General features: G+C 43.6%; 1 protein-coding gene across 1 annotated transcript in view; it reads right to left on the bottom strand.

Annotated features, from left to right (window-relative positions):
* Positions 1–27399, bottom strand: part of MTMR4 (myotubularin related protein 4) — an 80144-nt gene that overhangs the window by 41462 nt on the left and 11283 nt on the right. The window contains exon 2 of the mRNA XM_077294566.1: positions 26412–26455. Within this exon, the coding sequence (XP_077150681.1) occupies positions 26412–26414 (3 nt within the window). The 5' untranslated portion in view covers positions 26415–26455. The remainder of the gene's footprint in view (positions 1–26411; positions 26456–27399) is intronic.

Raw genomic sequence — 27399 nt, 5'->3', positions numbered from 1 at the left:
CTTACTCTGATAACACCCGATCATGCTCTGATATTGCCTTATTTGAGCAAGTTCGCTCATCACTTGTCCGCACACTTTATCTTTATATATACTTACAGTATATCATGAATTGTAGCGTGTCCTGTGCTTGGCCTGTATATAAATGCGGTCCATAAATGCTTCCTATTTAAACCTAGCAGTTAATCTAGTTGTTCTGAACCGATGTACTCTATTCAAAAGATCTAACCAGAGGGAATACCATTCCACCCCGGTTCTGTGTGGTAACTTGATATAGTGGTAATGTTTTGGGGCATCTTTTAAGTACTCCATTTCAGTGTGTTGGTTCAGTGCTATAGGACCTATAACAGTTTGTCAGATGCCTATAAAGAACTGAACGACACCAGGTGTGAGATCCGCTCGCTGTCACGCAGGTAGAATCCAGAAGATTACTTGGTGCATGGATAAAGAATCTCTGAGCTTGCGGTCAGACATGTTTTGGAGGGCCTTTAGTGGTACTCGGAATCCAAAGACTATTAATGGCAATTAATCTATACTCCTCTAATGGGTTAACACCATGTAGTACACATCATTGCTTGCACGTTTCAGATCTATAATGAGTAACTTCCTTTTTAATGTGTGTGATTTCAAGCAGGGAGACTGTACAATGACCTAGGTTTGCCTCTTTAAATTTTATTGTAGAGATTTTTTTTTTCATTTATTTCAGTTCTTCAATGCAAAAAGTGAAACTCATATTATATAGAGTCATTACAAACAGAGTGCTCCATTTCAAGTGTTTCTTTCTGTTAATGTTGATGATTATGGCTTACAGCCAATGAAAACCCAAAAGTCATTATCTCAGTAAATTAGAATACTTTATAACACCAGCTTGAAAAATGATTTTAATATTCAAAATGTTGGCCTACTGAAATGTATGTTCAGTAAATGCACTCAATACTTGGTCGGGGCTTCTTTTGCATCAATTACTACATCAATTTGGCGTGGCATGGAGGTGATCAGCCTGTGGCACTGCTGAGGTGTTATGGAAGCCCAGGTTGCTTTGATAGCAGCCTTCAGCTCATCTGCATTGTTGTGTCTGGTGTCTCATCTTCCTCTTGACAATGCCCCATAGATTCTCTATGGCATTAAGGACAGGCGAGTTTGCTGGCCAATCAAGCACAGTGATACTGTTGTTTTTAAACCAGTTATTGGTACTTTTGGCAGTGTGGACAGGTGCCAAGTCCTGCTGGAGAATGAAATTTCCATCTCCAAAAAAGTTGTCGGCAGAGGGAAGCATGAAGTGCTCTAAAATTTCCTGGTAGACGGCTGCGCTGACTTTGGTCTTGATAAAACACATTGGACCTGCACCAGCAGATTACATGGCTCCCCAAACCATCACTGATTGTGGAAACTTCACAATAGACCTCAAGCAGCTTGGATTGTGGCCTCTCCACTCTTCCTCCAGACTCTGGGACCTTGATTTACAAATTAAATGCAAAATTTACTTTCATCTAAAAACACCTTGAACTACTGAGCAACAGTCCAGTTCTTTTTCTCCTTGGCCCAGGTAAAATACTTCTGGCGTTGTCTATTGGTCATTAGTGGCTTGATATAAGGAATGCGACACTTGTAGCCCATGTCCTGGATACGTCTGTGTGTGGTGGCTCTTGAAGCAATGACTCCAGCAGCAGTCCACTGCTTGTGAATCTTACCCAAATGTTTTAATGGCCTTTTCTTAAACCTTTCAAGGCTATGGTTATCCCAGTTGCTTGTGCACCTTTTTCTACCACACATTTTCCTTCCACTTAACTTTCCATTAATATGCTTGGATACCGCACTCTGAACAGCCAGCTTCTTTAGCAATGACCTTTTGCGGCTTACCCTCCTTGTGGAGTGTGTCAATGACTGCCTTCTGGACATCTGTCAAGTCAGCAGTCTTCCCCATGATTGTGGAGCCTACTGAAACAGACTAAGGGACCTTTTTAAATGCTTAGGAAGCCTTTGCAGGTGTTTTCTTGTTAGTTATTCTAATTTACGGAGACAATGAGTTTTGGATTTTCATTGGCTGTAAGCCATAATCATCAACATTAACAAAAATAAACACTTGAAATAGATCACTTTGTAATGTCTCTATATAATATACGAGTTTCACTTTTTGTGTTGAAGAACTGAAATAAATTAACTTTTTGATGATATTCTAATTTTGTGAGAAGCACCTGTATATACTGTACATGAAAGGGTAGCAAATCTTCACTTTTCTAAGCTGTGGATTGCAGGGAAGTTTTGTATAAGGAAGTACTACATGGTTACAGAACAAACTCCCACATACACACTTGCGTTGGCCTTGATGGATGGAATTCCCAAAAGTAATTTCACCTGATTTATTTCCTCAAATACAATTTAAAAATTCCCCTTTTTCTTGTAATTTTTAATGTAAGTACAAAATACATAGACGCTACCTAACATTAGCAAAGGCTTCATAACCCTCACAAACAGCTTAAAGTGTGACATGTAGATGATTCTTGGAGATCTAAAGCTGGCCACAGACCATTAATAGTGGTCAGCAGAAGGCTTGTTAATTGGACCGCTATAGCTCCAGACTTAAGCATACACACACATGAATGCTCTGTTCAGCTGCGTGTACATGTGTTCTCAATAGGGAGAGGGGAATTTGCTGCTTCCAGACACAGGACACTGACAAGGGGACACAGTACCAAGTGTGGAGAATTGTTGTTCTAGGTGCCCAGGGTGGAGTCACTTTCAAAGTAGTGAATAGCCCCTTTATAAACTAACTAGATGGTGGCCCGATTCTAGAGCATCGAGTATTCTAGAATATTCAAACAGAACTTGTTCAGTAAACGTGACTGAACTATGTCGCACTGTGACTGACAGAACATGTTCAGTAAACGTGACTGAACTACGGGCCGGACTGCGCCTGTCGCTGATTGGTCATGGGCGGCTGGTGCGACCAATCAGCGACACGGGATTTCCATTACAGACAAACAGAGAATTAGACGATTACGGTATATAGTAGATGATATTGGTTGCAGAATTTGTGCTTCAGTTGAACAACAACCTGTGTCCATATACATATATATATATATATACATTAGATAAAGTCAAGTCAGCAAACTGTGTGTGACAGGTCCAATGGACCATATGAACATACCCTCATGCCAGACTTAGACCCCCAGACAGTGTACTCCACCAACAACAGACTGAGCCAATTACCGATGTGCACACCAATGATTTTTCACCTTATGCAATTTCTCGATAAACAGCACATTCTTTAGATATAATTACTCATGTGGGTAAAGTTTAATAACCATAAAAGCAAATCTTTGTTTACAGTCATAAAATATCAGAGGTCACGGATACTTGGGAGGGACACAGGTGTGCCAGGCACGTTAGGACTCCTTTACTGGAAATCCATTTTTTTTTTTTTTTAAATAGAAAATGAAAATTTTTGCCAAATTAAGATACACACAACTATAAAACAAGATGTTACATAACCGGATTGTATAGTTCTATTGGGGTGATAATATATATGTATATATACAAAACAGATTGGTAAGAGATTTTAGGCTGTCCCAAGCATTAGAGCCTAGACAAGGCCAAGTATGAGAAAATACCTAAATACCAAGTTATGTTACCATGTAGCCAGGAACAGCAAAAAGGTGTGTTAAAGGTATCTATTGTTTGGAACTTGAACCACTAACCTTTAACCCCTTAGTGGCAGAGCCAATTTGCTGCTTAATGACTGGGCCAATTTTTACAATTCTGACCACTGTCACTTTATGAGGTCATAACTCTGGAACGCCTCAACAGATCCCACTGACTCGGAGACTGTTTTTTCATGACATATTGTACTTCATGTTAGGCCGGGATCACACATACGCGAAATACGGCCGAGTCTCGCAGGTGAAATCCTTCCTCTGGCGCCGGCACTTGGGAGCGGAGCGTGCGGCTCCATGTATTGCTGTGCGGCTACATGCTCCGCTCCGGAGTGCCGGCGCCAGAGCTGGGTTTTCACCTGCGAGACTCGGCCGTATCTCGCGTATGTGTGATCCCGGCCTTAGTGGTAAAATTTCTTCAATATTGCTTGAGTTTATTTATGAAAAAAATGGTAATATGGCGAAAATTTTGCAATTTTCAAACTTTGAATTCTTATGCCCTTAAATCAGAGAGTGCTGTCACACACAATAGTTAAAGGGACTCTGTCACCTGAATTTGGAGGGAACAATTTTCAGCCATAGGGGCGGGGTTTTCGGGTGTTTGATTCACCCTTTCCTTACCCACTGGCTGCATGCTGGCTGCAATATTGGATTGAAGTTCATTCTCTGTCCTCCATTGTACATGCCTGCGTAAGGCCGGTTTCACACGTCAGTGGCTCCGGTACGTGAGGTGACAGTTTCCTCACGTACCGGAGACACTGACACACGTAGACCCATAAAAATCAATGCATCTGTTCAGATGTCATTGATTTTTTGCGGACCGTGTCTCCGTGTGCCAAACACGGAGACATGTCAGTGTTCGTGGGAGCGCACGTATTACACGGACCCAATAGAGTCAATGGGTCCATGTAAAACACGGACCTCACATGGACATTCTCCGTCTGGGGTCCGTGTGCGTGCAGGAGACAGCGCTACAGTAAGCGCTGTCCCCCCCCACATGGTGCTGAAGCCGCGATTCATATGTTCCCTGCAGCAGCGTTTGCTGCAGAGAAAATATGAATAATAGTGTTTAAAATAAAGATCTATGTGTCCGCCGCCCCCCCACCCCCTGTGCGCCCCCCCCCCCCGCTGGTCAGAAAATACTTACCCGGGTCCCCCGTCGGCTGTCGCTCCTCCCTGGTCTGGCCGCGGCTTCTAGTGTATGCGGTCACGTGGGCCCGATCATTTACAATCATGAATAGTCGGCTCCGCCCCTATTGGAGGTGGAGCCACATATTCATGAGTGTAATCGACCGCATACAGTAGAGAAGCCGCGGCTAGACCAGGAAGGAGCGACAGCCGACGGGGGACCCGGGTAAGTATTTTCTGACCAGCGGGGGGGCGCACAGGGGGTGGGAGGGCGGCGGACACATAGATCTTTATTTTAAACACTATTATTCATATTTTCTCTGCAGCAAACGCTGCTGCAGGGAACATATGAATCGCGGCTTCAGCACGATGCAGAGTGGGTACCACACGCTCCGTGTGGTACCCACTCGCCATACGGGCGGCACACGTGTGCCGCACGTATGGCCTACGTGAGTTCCCAGGCACACGGACACGGATAACTCCGGTACCGATTTATTCCGGTACCGGAATTATCTGGACGTGTGGGACAGCCCTCAGGCAGGATTGCCTTGTGCAGGCGTGTACTACGGAGGACAGAGAATGAACTTCAATCCCATATTGCAGCCAGCATGCAGCCAGCGGGTAAGGAAAGGGTGAATCAAACACCCGAAAACCCCGCCCCTATGGCTAAAGATTGTTCCCTCCAAATTCAGGTGACAGTGTCCCTTTAAGTAACATTTCCCACATGTCTACTTTACATCAGCACAAATTTGGGATTTTTCTTTTTTGGTAGTACGCTATAAGGGTTAAAAGTTGACCAGCGATCTCATTTTTCCATCAAAACTTACAAAACCTTTTTTTTTTTTTTTTTTTTTTTTTTTTTTAGGGACCACCTCACATTTGAAGTGACTTTTGGGTATTTTCTTTCAAACTGACCCCCCAAAGTGACACCATTCTAAAAACTGCACCCTTCAAGATGCGCAAAACCACATTCAAGAAGTTTATTAACCCTTCAGGTGCTTCACGAGAACTAAAGCAATGTGGAAGGAAAAAAAATTAACATTTTACTTTTTTCACAATAAATTTACTTTGGAACAATTATTTTTTTCACAAGGGTATCAGCAGAAACTGGACCACAAAATTTGTTGTACAATTTCTCCCGAGTACGCCAATACCCCGTTTGTGGGGAAAGCCACTATTTGGGCGCATGGCACGGCTCAGAAGGGAGGGAGCACCGTTGGACTTTTTGAACGCAAAATTGACAGGAATCAATTATGGCGCCATGTCATGTATGGAAACCCCCTGATGTACCTAAACAGTGGAAACCCCCCAATTCTAACCCTAACCCCAACACACCCCTAACCCCCAACCTTAGCCAAACTCTAACCCAAATGGAAAAGTGTTTTGGTTTTTTTTAATTTCATTATTTTTCCCTATCTAAGGGGATGATAAAAGGGGGTTTTATTTACTATTTTTTTATTTTGATCACTGTGATAGTGTCCATAACAGTGATCAAAATGAACCAATAGGAAAATTTTCCTATTGCTGCCGGCCGGCCGAACTTGGGGGATTCCTGGACTCCAGAGGTACAGGGGGGACAAACAGAGGACCCTATTTCTCTCTCCTCTGATGTGCGATCACATCTGAGGAGAGAGAAATTAAATAATGGAGAATCTAACTTTTTTTTGCGGTCAACGTTTTAACGGCAATCGCAACACCGGGATCAGTAAAAACCGACCCGAATCATGTTCTCTGGGATCTCCAGCTAACCCCCGGCAGCCGAGAGGGGGGGGTTTGGGGGGCACGCTATACACCTTTTCCACAATTAACGGCGCTGTTGTTTAAGTACCCTTGATTGTCGCTGTGAAAAGGTGCATGGGCGGTCGTTAAGGGGTTAAAGAACATTCTTATTTGGAGATCAGTTCTCCTTTCCTCCCCTAATCAAAAACATTTCGTATTTAGGATTGTGAGTCCCATTGGGGACAGTGATGATAATGTGTGCAAAAAACTGTAAAGCGCTGCGGAATAGGTTAGCGCTATATAAAAATAAAGATTATTATTATATTATTATTACCCTTCACACAAGAGAAGAAGCATTTACAGCAACTGTCACTTTACTATCCTGCAGCAAAATCATCATGTGCAGCCACACTCCTGCTGCAGACAATCACTGGATTTACAGTATTGTGACAAACAGGCTAGCATCACTGCTGAGGCTTGTGATTTGGCTGCACAGTCACAGATGCAACTGATGTCACCACTGCTGAGGCTTGTGACTCGCTTCATCTGATGTCATCACTACTGAGGCTTGTGACGGGCTGCACATTCACACAGATCCATCTGATGTCATCACTGCTGAGGCCTGTGATTGGCTGCACAGTCACAGATGCATCTGATGTCATCACTGCTGAGGCCTGTGATTGGCTGCAGTCAGAGATAAACCTGATGTCTTCACTGTGGAGGGGGCAGGGGCCGTTGGGGCCGATTTGGTGAGCACTTATCTTTTTCGTTATTCTATCACATATTCTGCTGATAGCCATTTTTTAAACCCCCACAATCCTCTGATTTTGGCTGACAGCCTGTGTTGGGAAGGGGGTGTAAGGCATAACCGCATGTGATCATCAAGATTACATAATCAGCACAGATAGATCAGCAGCGTGGAGAAACTCCTGCCTGCAATGGCTGCTCATGTCAACTGAGGTCGATACACACCCAGTAACATTGCAGACAGACCTGTAAACATTCCGGCATTAGTCCGAGCTGCCAGGCTCCTACCAGCTGGGACCCAGAGTGAATACGCTCATAACTATCAATTAATAGCGGTGTGACCAAGTCTAGGTGAAACCTCAGCGCTCACATACTCATGTCATTGTGCGCAAGGAGAAGCTCACGATCGCCTTCTTCTTATGTCAGAGCAGGCAGCAATGCAGAGGTTAATAAGGCACACTTCTCAGGTTGGGTCATGTACAGGAATGTTTACATACTGTACATTCAATTCTAGGAGGGGGATTAGTTTACTGTTTATATAAAGCAGCCAGTTTACAGGGATGCGGGGCGGCCACACAATTCACAATTCTACGGCTCGGCTTACACGTTCAGATCATGCTCACCCCCAAAAAAGACAGGAGTACAGAAAATTAAAAAAGATCATGAATAGAACAAATTTATCAATAAAAAAAAAAGTTAAACTATCCTGGATTGTACCAAATTTAATTAAAAAGACAGTACTATGGAGGAGAGCTCCTGAGCCTGTGTACACAGGGAATAACTGAGCCTTGTGATCACTCCACAACGCCACCTAAATGTGGACTGCTTTGCATGAAGGGGCTACTGTCCATGCATCAGATGGCCTCCTTATATCTAAAGAACACACGGAGGTTATACCATAGATGTCGTGCCCTAACCTTCAAAACACAACCTACAGATGCATTATAAAAAATAAGGCTGCCGTCACACTAGCAGTATTTGGTCAGTATTCCATCAGTATCTGTAAGCCATAACCAGGAGTGGAACAATCAGAGGAAAAGTATAATAGAAACATATGCACCACTTCTGTATTTATCACCCACTCCTGGTTTTGGCTGAGAAACACTGATGTAAAATACTGAATGTGTGAACATTGCCCAAGTGTTAGGCTAGGTTCACATTGCGTTAATGGGTTAACGCTAACGGACTGCGTTGCACGGCGAAATTGTCGCAATTAACGCCGTGCAACGGGTCCGTTAGCGCACCCATTGACAGCAATGTGATTTTTCCCTGTAGCGCATCGCTAGCACATGCCATTTTCGGCACGCGCTAGCGATGTGCCGTTCTTTTGTGACGGACCTCGGACGCTGCTTGCAGCGTCCGAGGTGCGCCCGAGGTCCGTTCCTCGCTAGCGCAGATCGGGGATCTGCGCTAGCGGGGACGGCGAACGCGGACCCTAGAGAAACATTGCGTTAGCGCAATCCGCTAGCGCTATGCGCTTAACGGATTGCCCTGACGCAATGTGAACCTAGCCTAAACAGTTTTGGACAAAGAAGGGTCAGGCTTATAAATGTTTGCCCTATAGGGCACAGGGTTGGGGGTGGGCTTTTTCAATAAGCAGACAGGGAGTAGGATGTTAGTCACAGCAGATCTCTTCCGGAGTTTTAGGCCTCATTTAGACGTCCGTGTTTCACATACAAGTCCATATTATTCAGGAACACAACACATATTACCATCTATGCCGCTGTTCACATGTCTGTTTTTTACCATTAGCACAGATGAAAAGGGCCCATACAAGTCTGAGTCCATGAAAACCACGTACAGCGCATGGATGGCATCAGTGTGCAGTCTGTGCAAAAGGATAGAAGAAGCTTTGGAATGTATTTATCCATACATGAAAACACAGCTTTTTTTTTTTTGGCACATTTGAAAAATACTGATCTGAATGAGGCCTTAAGAGGACCTGTCACCAGGTGAGAATTTGGCAGATTTTAGTGTCATCTGATCCCTGCTGCTCTGGAATAGCAGAATTGGATCTTTACACTTGGTGCCTCCAATATGCCAGGTTTTATAGTCTTTACCAAAGGGGTGTTAGCACATGGTAATAGTGGCAATGGTAATAGCGAGCGGAGCCCCCTTGTGTAACCCACCAAATAAAAAAGCCAATTTCTCTGGCACCATATGACGCACTTATAAAATACAAAAAAAAGCAATACTCAGGGGAGCAGCAGGAATAAAATAACAGTAAAAACTGCCACTTTTCACGTTGTGACAGCTCCTCTTTAATACTGAAAAAGAGATCAGTGTCAGAGGGGATCTGCCATAACCCCCCTCATACTCCAGTGTTCTGGATCTAAATATTATAGTTATTAGAAAACTGGGTGCAACAGCGGGTCCCCCATCCCTAGGGCACAAAGTGATTAGTCTGAGAATGTAGCCTGGTTTTTATGCTGCATCTGTAGTGCTGTGACTGCTCGGAGGGTGTACTTTACACTCCGTGTACAGACGCAGAATGCATTAACCTTAGACCAGCTGTGTGACTGACAGCTCTAACGTGAGGTTTTGCTACATCCCCGTAATGAGGGTCTTTGCAATATACTGGCGGGCACATGTATCTACGATGTCAAAAAACAATGGAGACGTAACCAATTAAAATGCAAAAGCCAAAGCCAATATGAAGCGCACCTCCCACAACATACCAAAGTGCAATGGTTTATCTATGTATCAGCACGCACGGTCGTTATAAATAGTGCACCGATTGTGGCAGATGAGAGGATCCGCGAGGCGCTTGTTAATGACTGACAAATCAAGGCTGCAGCGTGATTAATATGTTACTGTACTTGTCTCCTTTGGGTGCTCGCCCTTTCTAATACAAAGGTGAAACATTTGTTTATGCTCTATTATGTCTCCTAACCTTGTACAGTGTCTGGTTTATGTATATTTTCCTCATGTTATGTAATGTCTCGCCCGGTGAGATTACGTGAAACGCCATCTTCAAGTCATTTTAGATGAGACGCACGTTCAGGCCATTTTATTAGCAATCTACAGGTGTTGTCAAAGGCAAATCTGCTCCACAATCCATAGATTGTGGGAAAAAAGTTGTAGAAATTCTGCAACAATTAGTGGGATAATTTTGGAATTTATTGACTACTTACATTTTCATATCTGCCGTTTACTTAATAGACAGTAAATCTAATATGCGGGATCATTATTTTTTTTTTTGTTTTTTTTAATAGAGTGAATAGTTACCCTTCTTTCCTAAGAACTTGTGAATGACCCGGGACCTAGAAAGTCACCAGACTAATTAAATATATATGCAAAGATAGTTAAACATTGAATTGTACATGTAGAGTACAACCATTAATATTATTACAACAAAAACAAACAAATCACGGTACTATTCGCAAATATTATATAAAGCTGATGTAATGTCTGCAATTCCAAAGCAATATTCTTGAAGTTTAATTTAAAAAAGTGATTTCTATAAGTGCCTATGTAGCAGAGCTGTGTGTGGCTATACGTGCCTGCACATATAGCAGAGCTATGTGTGTGGCTATACGTGCCTGCATATATAGCAGAGATATGTGTGTGGCTATACGTGCCTGCCTACATAGCAGAGCTGTGTGTGGCTATACGTGCCTGCCTACATAGCAGAGCTGTGTGTGGCTATACGTGCCTGCCTACATAGCAGAGCTGTGTGTGGCTATACGTGCCTGCCTACATAGCAGAGCTGTGTGTGGCTATACGTGCCTGCACATATAGCAGAGCTATGTGTGTGGCTATACGTGCCTGCCTACATAGCAGAGCTGTGTGTGGCTATACGTGCCTGCATATATAGCAGAGGTGTGTGTGTGGCTATACGTGCCTGACTATATAGCAGAGCTGTGTGTGTGGCTATATGTGCCTGCATATATAGCAGAGCTGTGTGTGTGGCTATACGTGCCTGCATATATAGCAGAGCTGTGTGTGTGGCTATACGTGCCTGACTATATAGCAGAGGTGTGTGTGTGTGTGTGTGTGTGTGTGTGTGTGTGTGTGTGTGTGTGTGTGTGTGTGTGTGTGTGTGTGTGTGTGTCTCTACATGCCTGCCTATGTAGCAGAGCTGTGCGTGGCTATATGTGCCTGCCTATATAGCAGAGCTGTGCGTGGCTATACGTGATTGCCTATATAGCAGAGGGGTGTGTGGGTGTGTGTGTGTGTGTGTGTGTGTGTGTGTGTGTGTGTGTGTGTGTGTGTGTGTGTGTCTCTGACTATATAGCAGAGCTGTGCGTGTGTATACGTGCCTGACTATATAGCCGCATTGTGTAGGTCTATACAGTGGGGAAAATAAGTATTTGATACACTGCTGATTTTTCAAGTTTTCCCACCTACAAAGAAAGGAGAGATCTGTAATTTTTTACATAGGTACACGTAAACTGTGAGACCGAATCTAAAAATAAAAATCAGAAAATCACATTCTATGATCAATACTTAATTTGCATTTAATTGCATGAAATAAGTAATGATCATCTACCAACCAGCAAGAATTCTGGCTCTCACAGACTTGTTAGTTTTTCTTCAAGAAACTCTCCTACTCTGCACTCATTACCTGTATTAATTGCACCTGTCCATACTCAATCACACTCCAACCTCTCCACCATGTCAAAGACCAAAGAGCTGTCTTGGGGTATGTTTCCACGGTCAGGAAACGCTGCTTTTTTGACGCTGCGCAGAGCTGCAGCGTCAAACAAGCAGCGTCCAGATGTTCCAGCATAGTGGATGGGATTTTATGAAATCCCGTCTCCACTATGCGTGGAAACCCGCACGCGGCGGCCCTGTGACTACGGACATGCTGCGCGTCTTTTCAGATCGCAGCATGTCCGTACATCTTGCGGGGACGCAGCGTCCCCGCAAGGCATATCACAGGGCCCTATGGGAGCGAGCGATCATCCCGGATGTGAAGAGTTAACACATCCGGCATGATCGCGTCCCAGAAAGGGGGCGGGGCTTAGCGCCGAGCGGCTTCGCCGCTGCGGCGATACCGCCGGCCAGCATGACAGTGGAAACATACCCTAAGGGTATGTGTCCACGTTCAGGATTGCATCAGGATTTGGTCAGGATTTTTCATCAGTATTTGTAAGCCAAAACCAGGAGTGGGTGATAAATGCCAAAGTGGAGCATATGTTTCGATTATACTTTTCCTCTAATTGTTCCACTCCTGGTTTTGGCTTACAAATACTGATGAAAAATCCTGACCAAATCCTGACGCAATCCTGAACGTGGACACATACCCTTTGGGTATGTGTCCACGTTCAGGAAACGCAGCGTCCAGATGTTACAGCATAGTGGAGGGGATTTCATGAAATCCTGTCTCCACTATGCAGTAAAAGACGCAGGCGGCACACCCGAGAAAACTCACATGTGGCGTGTCTTTTAAGAACGCAGCATGTCCTTACATTGCAGAAAAAACTCAAGGACAACGCAGGTGACCTGCCAGTGACCTCAGGTGCAGATTTGGTCAGGATTTTAAGGGTGTGTGTCCACGGTCAGGTTTGCTTCAGGCTTTGGTCAGGATTTTATGCAGGTAAAATCCTGACCAAAACTGCACCTGAGGTCACTGGCACGTCACCTGCGGTGTTCCTGCGTGTTTTGCTCATTGTAGCAACATGCTGCGTTCTGAAAAAACGCACCGCATGTGTGTTTTTGCAGGAAAAACGCATGTGTTTTTAAATGCACAGTGGAGAAGGGATTTCATTAAATCCCCTCAACTATGCTGTAACATCTGGACGCTGCGTTTTTAACGCTGCGTCAAAAACGCAGCGTTTCCTGAACGTGGACACATACCCTAAGGGTATGTGCACATATAGGTGGGATGTCTGTGGATTTTTCCGCACCTGTTTTTGTAAATCCGCAGGTAAACACCGCACTGCGGAATACCTGCGGATTTACAGCGGAATTACAGCGGTTTTTGTGCAGATTCCACCTGCGGATTCCTATTATGAAGCAGGTGTAAACCGCAGCGGAATCCGCACAAAGAATTGACATGCTGCGGAATAAACAACGCAGCGTTTCCGCGCAGTTTTTTCCGCATCATGTGCACTGTGGATTTTGTTTTCCATGGTACTGTAAACTCATGGAAAACTGCTGCGTCAAAACCGCTGCGGATCCGCAGAAAAATCCGCAGTGTGCACATAGCCTAAGGATACTAGGGACAAAATCGTAGAACTGCACGAGGCTGGTATGGGCTACAAGACAATAGGCAAGCACAAATAAGCAAAATGGAAGAACCACAAGATGACTGCCAATTAGTGATGAGCGAACGTGCTTGGATGAGGTTATCTAAGCATGCTGCTAACCAAGTGACTTTGGCGTGCTCGAAAAATGTGTTCGAGGCCCTGCAGCAGCATTTCTTGTGGCTATTCGACAGTCACAACACATGCAGGGATTGCCTAACAAACAGTTAGGCTATATGCACACATCAGGAATCTTTGCAGAAATTTACAGACCCAAACCGGACTTTTTCCGCAGGAAATCCGCATGCGTTTTTTGCGTGTTTTTATTGCGTTTTTTGTGGATTTTTAGCGCTGTTTCTCCGGAGCTTCCCTAATGCAATATATAGCGGCAAAAAATCTGCTAAATTAACCACTGTCCTTTTATGAGGCTATAACTCTGGAACGCTTCAACGGATCTTGGCGATTCTGACATTGTTTTCTTGTGACATATTGTACTTCATGATAAAGGTAAAATTTCTTCGATGTAACTTGCGTTTATTTGTGAAAAAAAAGGGAAATTTGGCGAAAATTTTGAAAGTTTTGCAATTTTCCAACTTTGAATTTTTATGCCCTTAAATCACAGAGATATGTCACACAAAATAATAAGTAACATTTCCCACATGTCTACTTTATATCAGCACAATTTTGGAGTTATAAGGGTTAAAAGTTGACCAGCAATTTCTCATTTTTACAACACCAATATTTTTTAGGAACCACATCACATTTGAAGTCATTTTGAGGGGTCTATATGATAGAAAATACCCAAGTGTGACACCATTATAAAAACTGCACCCCTCAAGGTGCTCAAAACCACATTCAAGAAGTTTATTAACCCTTCAGGTGTTTTACAGGAATTTTTTGAATGTTTTTTAAAAAAAATTAACATTTAACTTTTTTCACAAAAAATTAACTTCAGCTCCAATTTGTTTTATTTTACCAAGGGTAACAGGAGAAAATGGACCCCAAAAGTTGTTGTACAATTTGTTTTGAGTACGCTGATACCCCATATGTGGGGGTAAACCACTGTTTGGGCGCATGGCAGAGCTCGGAAGGGAAGGAGCGCCATTTGACTTTTCAATGCAAAATTGACTGGAATTGAGATGGGACGCCATGTTGCATTTGGAGAGCCCCTGATGTGCCTAAACATTGAAACCCCCCACAAGTGACACCATTTTGGAAAGTAGACCTCCTAAGGAACTTATCTAGATGTGTGGTGAGCACTATGACCCACCAAGTGCTTCACAGGAGTTTATAATGCAGAGCCGTAAAAATAAAAAATCATATTATTTCAAAACAAATGTGATCTTTTCGCCCCAAATTTTTTATTTTCCCAAGAGTAAGAGAAGAAATTGGACCCCAAAAGTTGTTGTGCCATTTGTTCTGAGTACGCCGATATCCCACATGTGGTGGTAAACCACTGTTTGGACGTATGGCAGAGCTCGGAAGGGAAGGAGCGCCGTTTGACTTTTCAATGCAAAATTGACTGGAATTGAGATGGGACGCCATGTTGCGTTTGGAGAGCCCCTGATGTGCCTAAACATTGAAACCCCCCAACAAGTGACACCATTTTGGAAAGTAGACCCCCTAAGGAACTCATCTAGATGTGTTGTGAGAACTTTGAACCAAGTGTTTCACTACAGTTTATAACGCAGAGCCGTGAAAATAAAAAAATCCTTTTTTTTTTCCACAAAAATGTATTATTTAGCCCCCAGTTTTGTTTTTTTCCAAGGGTAACAGGAGAAATTGGACCCCAAAAGTTGTTGCCCAATTTGTCCTGAGTATGCCGATACCCCATATGTGTGGGGAAACCACCGTTTCGGCGCATGGCAGAGCTCGGAAGGGAAGGCGCGCCATTTGGAATGCAGACTTAGGCCGGCCTCACACTACGGCCGTAATACGGAGAAATGTCCCCAAAATATTGATCCGTAGGCAGGGTGTGTCAGCGTATTTTGCGCATGGCATCCTCCGTATGTAATCCGTATGGCATCCGTACTGCGAGATTTTCTTGCAGGCTTGCAAAACCGACATCTAATGGCTTTATGTGCTCAAATGTTTATATATATATATATATATATATATATATATATATATATATATATATATATATATATATATGTCATTGAGACACATATATATTCTGTATTTAGATTTCATTCAGCGCGATATCTGAACAGCCGGTAATTCAATTGCCGGCTTTTCATTTCTCCTGCACAAACCCGACAGGATATGAGACATGGTTTACATACAGTAAACCATCTCATATCCCCCTTTTTTTTGCATATTCCACACTACTAATGTTAGTAGTGTGTATGTGCAAAATTTCAGCGCTGTAGCTGCTGAAATAAAGGGTTAAATGGCGGAAAAAATTGGCGTAGGCTCCCGCGCAATTTTCTCCGCCAGAATGGTAAAGCCAGTGACTGAGGGCAGATATTAATAGCCAGGAGAGGGTCCATGGTTATTGGCCCCCCCTGGCTACAAACATCTGCCCCCAGCCACCCCAGAAAAGGCACATCTGGAAGATGCGCCTATTCTGGCACTTGGCCACTCTCTTCCCACTCCCTGTAGCGGTGGGACATGGGGTAATGAAGGGTTAATGCCACCTTGCTATTGTAAGGTGACATTAAGCCAGATTAATAATGGAGAGGCGTCAATTATGTCACCTATCCATTATTAATCCAATTGTTTGAAAGGGTTAAAAAAACACACACACACATGATTTAAAAGTATTTTAATGAAATAAACACAGCGGTTGTTGTAATAATTTATTGTTCTCTCAATCCATTTCCAGGCCCTCGCTTGGCAAAATAATAAACGCACAAGATACATACCTTCTGATGTCAGATCACGTCCAACGAGGTAATCCATCTGAAGGGGTTAACTAATATTACAGGCACGAGCTGCGATAAACCACTCGCTCGTGCCTGTAATCCCCGGGTGCTGAAAGGAAAGCTGGATCTGTACTTACATTGAGTCGCGGTGATGCGCCCCTGCTGGATGTTCTCATGAACTGCAGCCTGGGAACTTTTTCCCACGCTCCAGGTCATATGAGGACATCCACCAGGGGGCGCATCACCGCGACTGAAGGAAATGTAGGTCAATGACCTACATTTCCTTCATTCGCCGGGGAATTACAAGCACGAGCACACCGCTGCATTAGCAGGGCTCCTGCCTGTAATATTAACCCCTTCAGATGGATTACATCGTGGGAAGTGATCTGACATCAGAAGGTATGTATCTTGTGCGTTTATTATTTTGCCAAGCGTGGGCCTGGAAATGGATTGAGAGAACAATAAATTATTACAACAACCGCTGTGTTTATTTCATTAAAATACTTTTAAATCATGTGTGTGTGTGTGTGTTTTAACCCTTTCAAACAATTGGATTAATAATGGATAGGTGACATAATTGACACCTCTCCATTATTAATCTGGCTTAATGTCACCTTACAATAGCAAGGTGGCATTAACCCTTCATTACCCCATATCCCACCGCTACAGGGAGTGGGAAGAGAGTGGCCAAGTGCCAGAATAGGCGCATCTTCCAGATGTGCCTTTTCTGGGGTGGCTGGGGGCAGATGTTTGTAGCCAGGGGGGGCCAATAACCATGAACCCTCTCCTGGCTATTAATATCTGCCCTCAGTCACTGGCTTTACCATTCTGGCGGAGAAAATTGCGCGGGAGCCCACGCCAATTTTTTCCGCCATTTAACCCTTTATTTTAGCAGCTACAGCGCTGAAATTTTGCACATACACACTACTAACATTAGTAGTGTGGAATATGCAAAAAAAAAGGGGATATGAGATGGTTTACTGTATGTAAACCATGTCTCATATCCTGTCGGGTTTGTGCAGGAGAAATGAAAAGCCGGCAATTGAATTCCTGACTTTTCACTAACACCGCTGCGTATTTCTCGCAAGTCACACTGCTGGTCCGTGTGGAATCCGTATTTTTCTCGCCCCCATAGACTTTCATTGGCGATTTTTTTGCGCAATGCGCTGACAAACGCAGCATGCTGCGATTTTGTACGGCCGTAGAAAGCCGTATAATACTGAACCGTAATATACGGCTGATAGGACTAGACCCATTGAGAATAATTGTGCCGTATGTTATGCGAGTTTTACGGACGTAGTTTCTGCGCTCTTACGTCCGTAAAACTCGCTAGTGTGAGGCCGGCCTTAGATGGATTGGTCTGCAGGCGTCACGTTGCATTTGCAGAGCCCCTGATGCACCTACACAGTAGAAACCCCCCACAAGCGACACCATTTTGGAAACTAGACCCCCCAAGGAACTTATCTAGATGTGTTTTGACAGCTTTGAACCCCCAAGTGTTTCACTAGTTTAAAACGCACAGTCGTGAAAATAAAAATTATTTTTTTTCCCACAAAAATGTTTTTTTAGCCCCCCAAATTTTTATTTTCCCAAGGGTAACAAGAGAAATTGGAACCCAATAGTTGTTGTCCAATTTGTCCTGAGTATGCTGATACCCCATATGTTGGGGTAAACCCCTGTTTGGGCGCACGGAAGAGCTCGGAAGGTAAGGAGCACTGTTTTACTTTTTCAACGCAGAATTGGCTGGAATTGAGATCGGACTCCATGTCGCGTTTGGAGAGCCCTTGATGTGCCTAAACAGTGGAAACCCCCAATTCTAACTGAAACCCTATCCCAAACACACCCCTATCCCTAATCCCAACCCTAACCACACCCCTAACCCTGACACACCCCTAACCCTAATCCCAACTGTAAATGTAATCAAAACCCTAACCCTAGCCCCAACCCTAACCCTAATGGGAAAATGGAAATATTTTTTTTTATTTTTTTATGTTTCCCCATCTAAGTATAATAATGATAAAGCGTTTTGGGTTTTTTTTGTTTTTTTTTTACGGTGTTTACTGAAGGGGTTAACTAGTGGAACAGTTTTATAGGTCGGGTCGTTACGGACGCGGCGATACTAAATATGTGTACTTTTATTGTTTTTTTTTTATTTAAAGAAATGTATTTATGGGAACAATATATATATATTTTTTCTTTATTTAGGATTTTTTTTTTTTTTTTTTACACATCTAAAAAATTTTTTTTTTTACTTTTATACTTTGTCCCAGGGGGGACATCACTGTATAGTGACAAATCGCTGATCTGACACTTTGCAGAGCACTGTGTCAGATCGGCGATCTGACGTGCCCTGCTCCTGGCTTACCAGCGCTTGCTCTGAGCAGGCGCTGGTAAGCCACCTCCCTGCAGGACCCGGAAGTAGCCCCGCGGCCATTTTGCATCCGGGGCCTGCAGGGAGGAGACGCTCAGTACAAGGTGAGCACATCGCCTTGTACCGATAGTCTCAGGGAGGCTCGCAGGGAGCCCCCTCCCTGCGCGATGCTTCCCTATGCCCCCGGAACACTGCGATCATGTTTGATCGCAGTGTGCTGGGGTTAATGTCCCAGGTCACCTCGATGGGATAGTACGTCATATGGGATTAAGGGGTTAATGAACATGCTGCGTTTTTTACCGCAATGCGTTTTTTTTTTTGCGGAAAAAAAAAACGCAACATGTGCACAAAAATTGCGGATTGCATTCTATTAATAGGATGCTTAATGGATGCATTTTTTTTCGCGGTTTTATCGCTAAAAACGAGAAAAAAATGAGAAAAATCCGGAACGTGTGCACACAGCCTAAATCTCTGCGGTTGTCGAACAGCTGTGAGACATGCAGGTGCAGGGACTTGAACTTAGTATTCGAGAATGCCAAAGTCATTCAGGTAGCACCCGAGCATGCTCGCGTAACACCTTATCCGAGCACGTTCAGTCATCACTACTGTCAATCTTCCTTGGGTTGGGGCTCCATGCAAGATCTCAGCTCGTGGGGTAAGGAGGATTCTGAGAAAGGTCAGGAATCATTCCAGAACTACAACCCCTGGCAAAAATTATGGAAACACCGGCCATGGAGGATGTTCATTCCTGCAGACTGTGAGCCCTCGCGGGCAGGGTCCTCCCTCCTTATGTACCCGTGTGCCTTGTTTTTTTTTTTTGCTCATGTTTAATGTACTTGTCTATATTTGCCCCCTATTCACATATAAAGCGCCATGGAATAAATGGCGCTATATAAATGTATAAATGTATAATAATAAAAATAAATAAATTCAGTTGTTTAATTTTGTAGAAAAAAAAGCAGATAACAGACATGGCACAAAACTAAAGTCATTGCAAATGGCAACTTTCTGGCTTTAGGAAACACTAAAAAAAAAAAAAAAAAATCAAGAACAAAAAATGTGGTAGTCAGTAATGGTTACTTTTTGTAACCAAGTACAGGCGAAAAATTATGGAATCACTCAATTCTGAGGAAAAAAAATATGGAATCATGAAAAATAAACAAAAAAAAACACTCCAACACATCACTAGTATTTTGTTGCACCACCTCTGGGTTTTATAACAGCTTGCAGTCTCTGAGGCATGGACTTAATGAGTGTCAAACAGTACTCCATCAATCTGGCTCCAACTTTCTCTGATTGCTGTTGCCAGATCAGCTTTGCAGGTTGGAGCCTTTTCAATTGGATTGAGATCCGGACTATTTGCAAGCTATGATATTGACCTTATGTGTCTTTTTTCAAGGAATGTTTTCACAGTTTTTGCTCTATGGCAGGATGCATTATCATCTTGAAAAATGATTTCATCATCCCCAAACATCCTTTCAATTGATGGGATAAGAAAGTGTCCAAAATATCAACATAAACTTGTGCATTTATTGAAGATGTAATGACAGCCATCTCCCCAGTGCCTTTACCTGACATGCAGCCCCATATCATCAATGACTGTGGAAATTTGCATGTTCTCTTCAGGCAGTCATCTTTATAAATCTCATTGGAACAGCACCAAACAAAAGTTCCAGCATTATCACCTTGTCCAATGCAGATTCGCAATTCATCACTCAATATGACTTTCATCCAGTCATCCACAGTCCACGATTGCTTTTCCTTAGCCCATTGTAACCTTGTTTTTTTCTGTTTAGGTGTTAATGATGGCTTTCGTTTAGCTTTTCTGTATGTAAATCCCATTTCCATTAGGCGGTTTCTTACAGTTCGGTCACAGACGTTGACTCCAGTTTCCTTCCATTAGTTCCTCATTTGTTTTGTTGTACATTTTCTGTTTTAGAGACATATTGCTTTAAGTTTCTGGTCTTGACGCTTTAACAACCTTCCCATATTGTTTGTATTTGGTCCAGATTTTAGACACAGATGACTGAACAACCAACATCTTTTGCAACATTGCGTGATGATTTACCCTCTTAAGGGTATGTTTCCACTGTCAGGATGGCCGGCGGTATCGCCGCTCGGCGCTAAGCCCCGCCCCCTTTCTGGGACGCGATCATGCCGGATGTGTTAACTCTTCACATCCGGGATGATCGCTCTCTCCCATAGCGCCCTGTGATATGCCTTGCGGGGACGCTGTGTCCCCGCAAGGTGTACGGACATGCTGCGATCTGAAAAGACGCGCAGCATGTCCGTAGTCGCAGGGCCGCCGCGTGCGGGTTTCCACGCATAGTGGAGACGGGATTTCATAAAATCCCATCCACTATGCTGGAACATCTGGACGCTGCTTGTTTGACGCTGCAGCTCTGCGCAGCGTCAAACAAGCAGCGTTTCCTGACCGTGGAAACATACCCTAAGAGTTTGATAAGCCTCTCCTTTGTTTCAATTGACATGAATCGTGGCTCCAACACAAGAGATGTCAGTCCACTTGGTGCAACAGCTCTCCAAGGTGTGATCACTCCTTTTTAGGCCGGGGACACACTTAACGTATAAAAAAACGGTCCGTTTTTCACGGCCGAGAATCGCACAAATGTTTCAAATACAGTGATCCGTGTGCAGTGCGAGGATGCGATTTCCTCGCATCAAATGATCCGTGTGACATCCGTGTGTCATCCGTATGCCGAGATTTTCTCGCAAGCTTGCAAAACCGACATCTAATGGATTTATGTGCTCAAATGTTCGGGAAAACATATATACAGTATACACTCACCGGCCACTTTATTAGGTACACCATGCTAGTAACGAGTTGGACCCCCTTTTGCCTTCAGAACTGCCTCAATTCTTCGTGGCATAGATTCAACAAGGTGCTGGAAGCATTCCTCAGAGATTTTGGTCCATATTGACATGATGGCATCACACAGTTGCCACAGATTTGTCGGCTGCACATCCCAAAGATGCTTCATACAAGGCAGGATGGATCCATGCTTTCATGTTGTTTACGCCAAATTCTGACCCTACCATCCAAATGTCGCAGCAGAAATCGAGACTCATCAGACCAAGCAACGTTTTTCCAATCTTCTACTGTCCAATTTCGATGAGCTTGTACAAATTGTAGCCTCAGTTTCCTGTTCTTAGCTGAAAGGAGTGGTACCCGGTGTGGTCTTCTGCTGCTGTAGCCCATCTGCCTCAAAGTTCGACGCACTGTGCGTTCAGAGATGCTCTTAGGCCTACCTTGGTTGTAACGGGTGGCGATTTGAGTCACTGTTGGCTTTCTATCAGCTCGAACCAGTCTGCCCATTCTCCTCTGACCTCTGGCATCAACAAGGCATTTCCGCCCACAGAACTGCCGCTCACTGGATTTTTTTTCTTTTTCGGACCATTCTCTGTAAACCCTAGAGATGGTTGTGCGTGAAAATCCCAGTAGATCAGCAGTTTCTGAAATACTCAGACCAGCCCTTCTGGCACCAACAACCATGCCACGTTCAAAGGCGCTCAAATGACCTTTCTTCCCCATACTGATGCTCGGTTTGAACTGCAGGAGAATGTCTTGACCATGTCTACATGCCTAAATGCACTGAGTTGCCGCCATGTGATTGGCTGATTAGAAATTAAGAAATTAAGTGTTAACAAGAAGTTGGACAGGTGTACCTAATAAAGTGGCCGGTGAGTGTATGTATGTATGTATGTATGTATGTATGTATGTATGTATGTATGTATGTATGTATGTATGTATATATATATATATATATATATATATATATATATATATATATATATATATCATTGAGACACACATATATATATTCTGTATTTATATTTCATTCAGCGCGATATCTGTGAAAAGTCGGTAATTCAATTGCCGGCTTTGCATTTCTCCTTCCCAAACCCGACAGGATATGAGACATGGTTTACATACAGTAAACCATCTCATATCCCCCTTTTTTTTGCATATTCCACACTACTATTGTTAGTAGTGTGTATGTGCAAAATTTGGCCGCTGTAGCTGCTAAAATAAAGGGTTAAATGGCGGAAAAAATTGGCGTGGGCTCGCGCGCAATTTTCTCCGCCAGAATGGTAAAGCCAGTGACTGAGGGCAGATATTAATAGCCAGGAGAGGGTCCATGGTTATTGGCCCCCCCTGGCTACAAACATCTGCCCCCAGCCACCCCAGAAAAGGCACATCTGGAAGATGCGCCTATTCTGGCACTTGGCCACTCTCTTCCCACTCCCTGTAGCGGTGGGATATGGGGTAATGAAGGGTTAAGGAAATGTATGCACATACACACTACTAACATTAGTAGTGTGGAATATGCAAAAAAAAGGGGGATATGAGATGGTTTACTGTATGTAAACCATGTCTCATATCCTGTCGGGTTTGTGAAGGAGAAATGCAAAGCTGGCAATTGAATTACCGGCTTTTCTATAGAACACCGCTGCGTATTTCTCGCAATGCACACGCATGGTCCGTGTGTAATCCGATTTTTTCTCGCACCCATAGACTTGCATTGGCGAGTCTCGGCCGAGATACGCTGACAATCGCAGCCTGCTGTGAGTTCCCTCGGATCCGAAATACGGTGGAGAAAATATCGGATGATGGGAGCTGAACCATAGATTAACATTGGGCCGAGTGCTATGCGATTTTTTATCGCATAGCACTCGTCCGTATTACGGTCTAGTGTGACCCCGGCCTTAGATGCAGACTAAAGATCAAATCTAATTTGATGCAGGTGTTATTTTTGGGTATGAAAATTTACAGGGTGATTCCATCATTTTGTTCCTCAGAATTGAGTGATTCCATAATATTTTCCTTATGCTTGGTTAAAAAAGTAACCATTACTGACTGCCCATTTTTTGTTCTTGATTTCTTTTAGTGTTTCTTAAAGCCAGAAAGTTGCCATTTGAAATGACTGTAGTTTTGTGCCATGTCTGTGATCTGCTTTTTTTCTACAAAATTAAACAACTGAATGAACATCCTCCAAGGCCGGTAATTCGATAATTTTTGCCAGGGGTTGTCCACGGGAGAACCTGGTCAATGGCCTGAAGACAGCTGGGACCAGTCTCAAACATTACCTTTAGTAACAAACTACGCAGTCATGGATTAAAATCCTGCAGGTCATGCAAGTTCCCCCTCACACAAGCATATGTCCGGGACTGTTTGTAGTTCATCAGCCAGGGCAACTAAAGAGTGGCTCTGTAGGAAGCATTTCAAAGTCCTGGAGTGGCCTAACTAGTCTCCAGACCTCAACCCAATAGAAAATCTTTGGGAGGGAGCTGAAACTCAATGCTGTCCAGTGACAGCCCCGAAATCTGAAAGATCTGGAGAAGATCTGTATGGAGAAGTGGGCCAAAATCCCTGCTGCAGCGTGAGCAAACTTGGTCAAGAACCGTCTGACCTCTGTAATTGCAAACAAAAGGTTTCTGTACCAAATATTAAGTTCTGCTTTTATATTTTATCAAATACTTATTTCATGCAATAAAATGCAAATTAATTATGTAAAAGTCATACAATGTGATTTCCTGGATACACACTGTGACGAAACACTAACAATAGATTTATTCCCTCCCTATTCTACCCTCGTACATTAAAATTAGCAATAATGACCCCTCCACTTTACATCACCAGGGAAGATTTAATTACCGTAATAGGAAACTTTTTTTCCTATTTTCTGCTGTCCTAGGGTGCACCTTATGGTAAGGTGAGTATCATAGTCCGAAAACTATGGCACGTCTAAGGCTACTTTCACACTAGCGTCGTGCACTGCACGTCGCAATGACGCTAGCGTTGAAAGCGCCGCACAACAGGGGCAGCGGATGCAGTTTTACAACGCATCCGCTGCCCCATTGTGAGGTGCGGGGAGAAGGGGGGCGGAGTTCTGGCTGGGCATGTGCGGTCGGAAATGGCAGACACGTCGCACAAAAAAACGTTACATGCAGCGTTTTTTTGTGCCGACGGTCCGCCACAACACGACGCATCCGTCGCAATGCGTCGCTAATGCAAGTCAATGGAGGAAAAACGCATCCTGCAAGCACTTTTGCAGGATGCATTTTTTCTCCAAAACGACGCATTGCGACGGAGGCCAAAAAACGCTAGTGTGAAAGTAGCCTAAGAGTAACTTCCATCAAACTCCTTTTCAATGCGGCCAAGCATCGTGCACGAAATGTGGCACACCAGATCTTGGTGGAGATTCAAACATGGGCGCCTCAGTAGTCAGATACTACCTGTTCTGTGGAAAGGAAAGCGTCCCTGCTAGGAAAATCTCTTTGAAAAACCTGTCAGCTGATTAATGCTGCTTGTGGTTGGGCAGCATGTATCAGTCGTGCAGCCAGGCATGTTTCTCTCTGAAATGCTCCGGTGTTTCAGAAAAATCAAGTTTAAGGATCTGGTCAAGGACTATAGGGAGAGACGAGTCCGGCGTTGTCCCCGGTCGGCTTCTCCAGCGTTACAGGTGATTGCAAGGTCTACCCCATGTGTGTACGAAGGAAGAGACCTGGAGCAAGGCAGGGAGAAGATGGCCAGACCTTCAACAAAAATTTCCTCTGAAACACTGGAGCGATTCAGACAAAAGCATACATGTCCGCAAACGTGCAACCAGGCTCTGATTCATGATGCCTGAGGTTTGGGCAGCATGAATCAGTGACAGGTTTCCTTTAGCCGTCTTGCATATTTTTTTTACGCTCCCTCACCCTTTCCACACGGTCCAGAGGTGATTTTCTTCTGTAATATAAAGAGTCTCACTCCATCTCCCATAAACAGTGCTCAGAAACCCCAGGCCGGGCACAAATACTGGGGAAATACCAGGGGTTTTATTTGCCAAGGATTCAATTACTGCATTTTGGCAATGCAAGAAGGTTAATGTGGACAAGAAGATGCTTTTTTCCCCCATACTGTGACAATCCTATAAATTATAATTACAGCATATAAAATATATATATATATATATATATATATATATATATATATATATATATATATATATATATATATATATATATATATATATATATTATGTTTAATAAGAAATAACTTTTGCGATCAGTGCAACGTGAAATCTAGCAATGTATGGTTTCCATTGAGTGAACTAGCCATAAATGTACTGTATGCTGCTCTCCACTCTAATAGCATGGTGATCATGAAGAGGAATCTCCCATTAATAGGATAAATACATATCAATTAAAGGGTGTTATCTGGGACTTTGCTTTTTTTTTGTAGGGGCTAAGAACTTGCCACCAAGTAATTGCTAACTACCTGCCTGTTCTGCCCTGCAACAACCTTTTCCAGCTCAGAGCAGTCACAGACCGCTCTCTCCTACTGGCAATTTCCCTGCTTCCTGTGAACATCAAATCGACAGAGCAGCCAATTCATTTCTGCTCTGTCAACAGGGCGTCACTGCTGACATCATGCTGATTGACAGCCGGCTCCGCACTGCCTAACTGCTGGGAGACAGCTGTTAATCAGCATGATGTCAGCAGTGACGCCCCGTCAACAGAGCAGAGTGGAAGAGAAGGAGCTGCTCTGCTGACGTGTTGTTAAAGAAAGCAGGAGAATCGCTGCCTGAGCAGGCAGAGATCGTTGCAGGAAGAACAGGCAGGTCGTTAACTACCTGCCAGAAAGTTCTCAGCCCCCAAAGAAAAATAACCAAAGTCTCAGCTCAGATAACCCCTTTAAATGTGGGAAAGCAAAATGTGAGAAAGGCTTACTCACCATAATGTGGTCTTGTGGTCGGTCTTATTCAGTCAGACACAAAACTACAAAAGTAAAGAAAAAAAAAAATATATAAAATGAAAAAGACTCTTAACTATACACTGAAAACACAGGTACAAGGCAATGGCACCATATAAGAGATTGACATTACTAAGCCAAGCGCTGAAAATGCACAAAGTGAGGAATATACATAGGAAAAAAAATGTGTTTAAGAGGATTCAACAGGTGCGCTAAGAAAAAAAGTGACATTTTGTACAAGTTACATTTTGTGAATCTTTCGAAAACGGCTGGATAAGCAAAGTTGTCGAAGACAAATAAGAAAGCTGACAACTTAAAAAAAATATGACACAACCATAACGAAGGGCGGCACACTAAAAAGGAAACTGGAGCAGCAACAATGACGCATTGGGGCCACAGTGCATTTCCCCTGTGTGTACAAGGTCTTAATTTGCAATTTCCTCACCTGAATGCCTCATATATAGTATAGTACTGCACCCGAGCGTCTGCGTGTTGCAGTGATATGCCAGCCTATTTATAAGGAACCAGTGGCATGACTAAGGTAAGAGGAACAAGAAGCGATTATTATTTAGAGTATTAATGCCAGGGAGTTTTTACTAAAGGGGATTTCACATGTCAGCGTCATCTCATTCTATACCTGTGAAAAAATTTTGTTAAAGGAAAAATCGGTCAGCAGTTTTTGCTAGGTCATCTGATGTAGGGGCAGAGTCCCTGATTCAAGCAATGTGTCACTTACTGGGCTGCTTGGTGTAGTTTGGATAGTATCCCTGTTTGCTGTAGACGTAGCAGTGCTATGAATTCTGAGCGGTGGATAACCCCACCCACACCCTGAGAACGCTGCATCAAACAACCAATCAGTGGTGGGGGTGGAGTTACCCAGATTAGCAGGACTGTACTACATGTGACAACTAGTCCAGCATTGGTAATCTCCTGCTAATAAGACACCGATTGTATATTGAAAGTAACTACA

Source organism: Ranitomeya variabilis, chromosome 3 (genome assembly GCF_051348905.1).
Source record: "Ranitomeya variabilis isolate aRanVar5 chromosome 3, aRanVar5.hap1, whole genome shotgun sequence".
Lineage (NCBI taxonomy): Eukaryota > Metazoa > Chordata > Amphibia > Anura > Dendrobatidae > Ranitomeya > Ranitomeya variabilis.
This window is presented reverse-complemented; position numbering and strand designations above follow the sequence as displayed.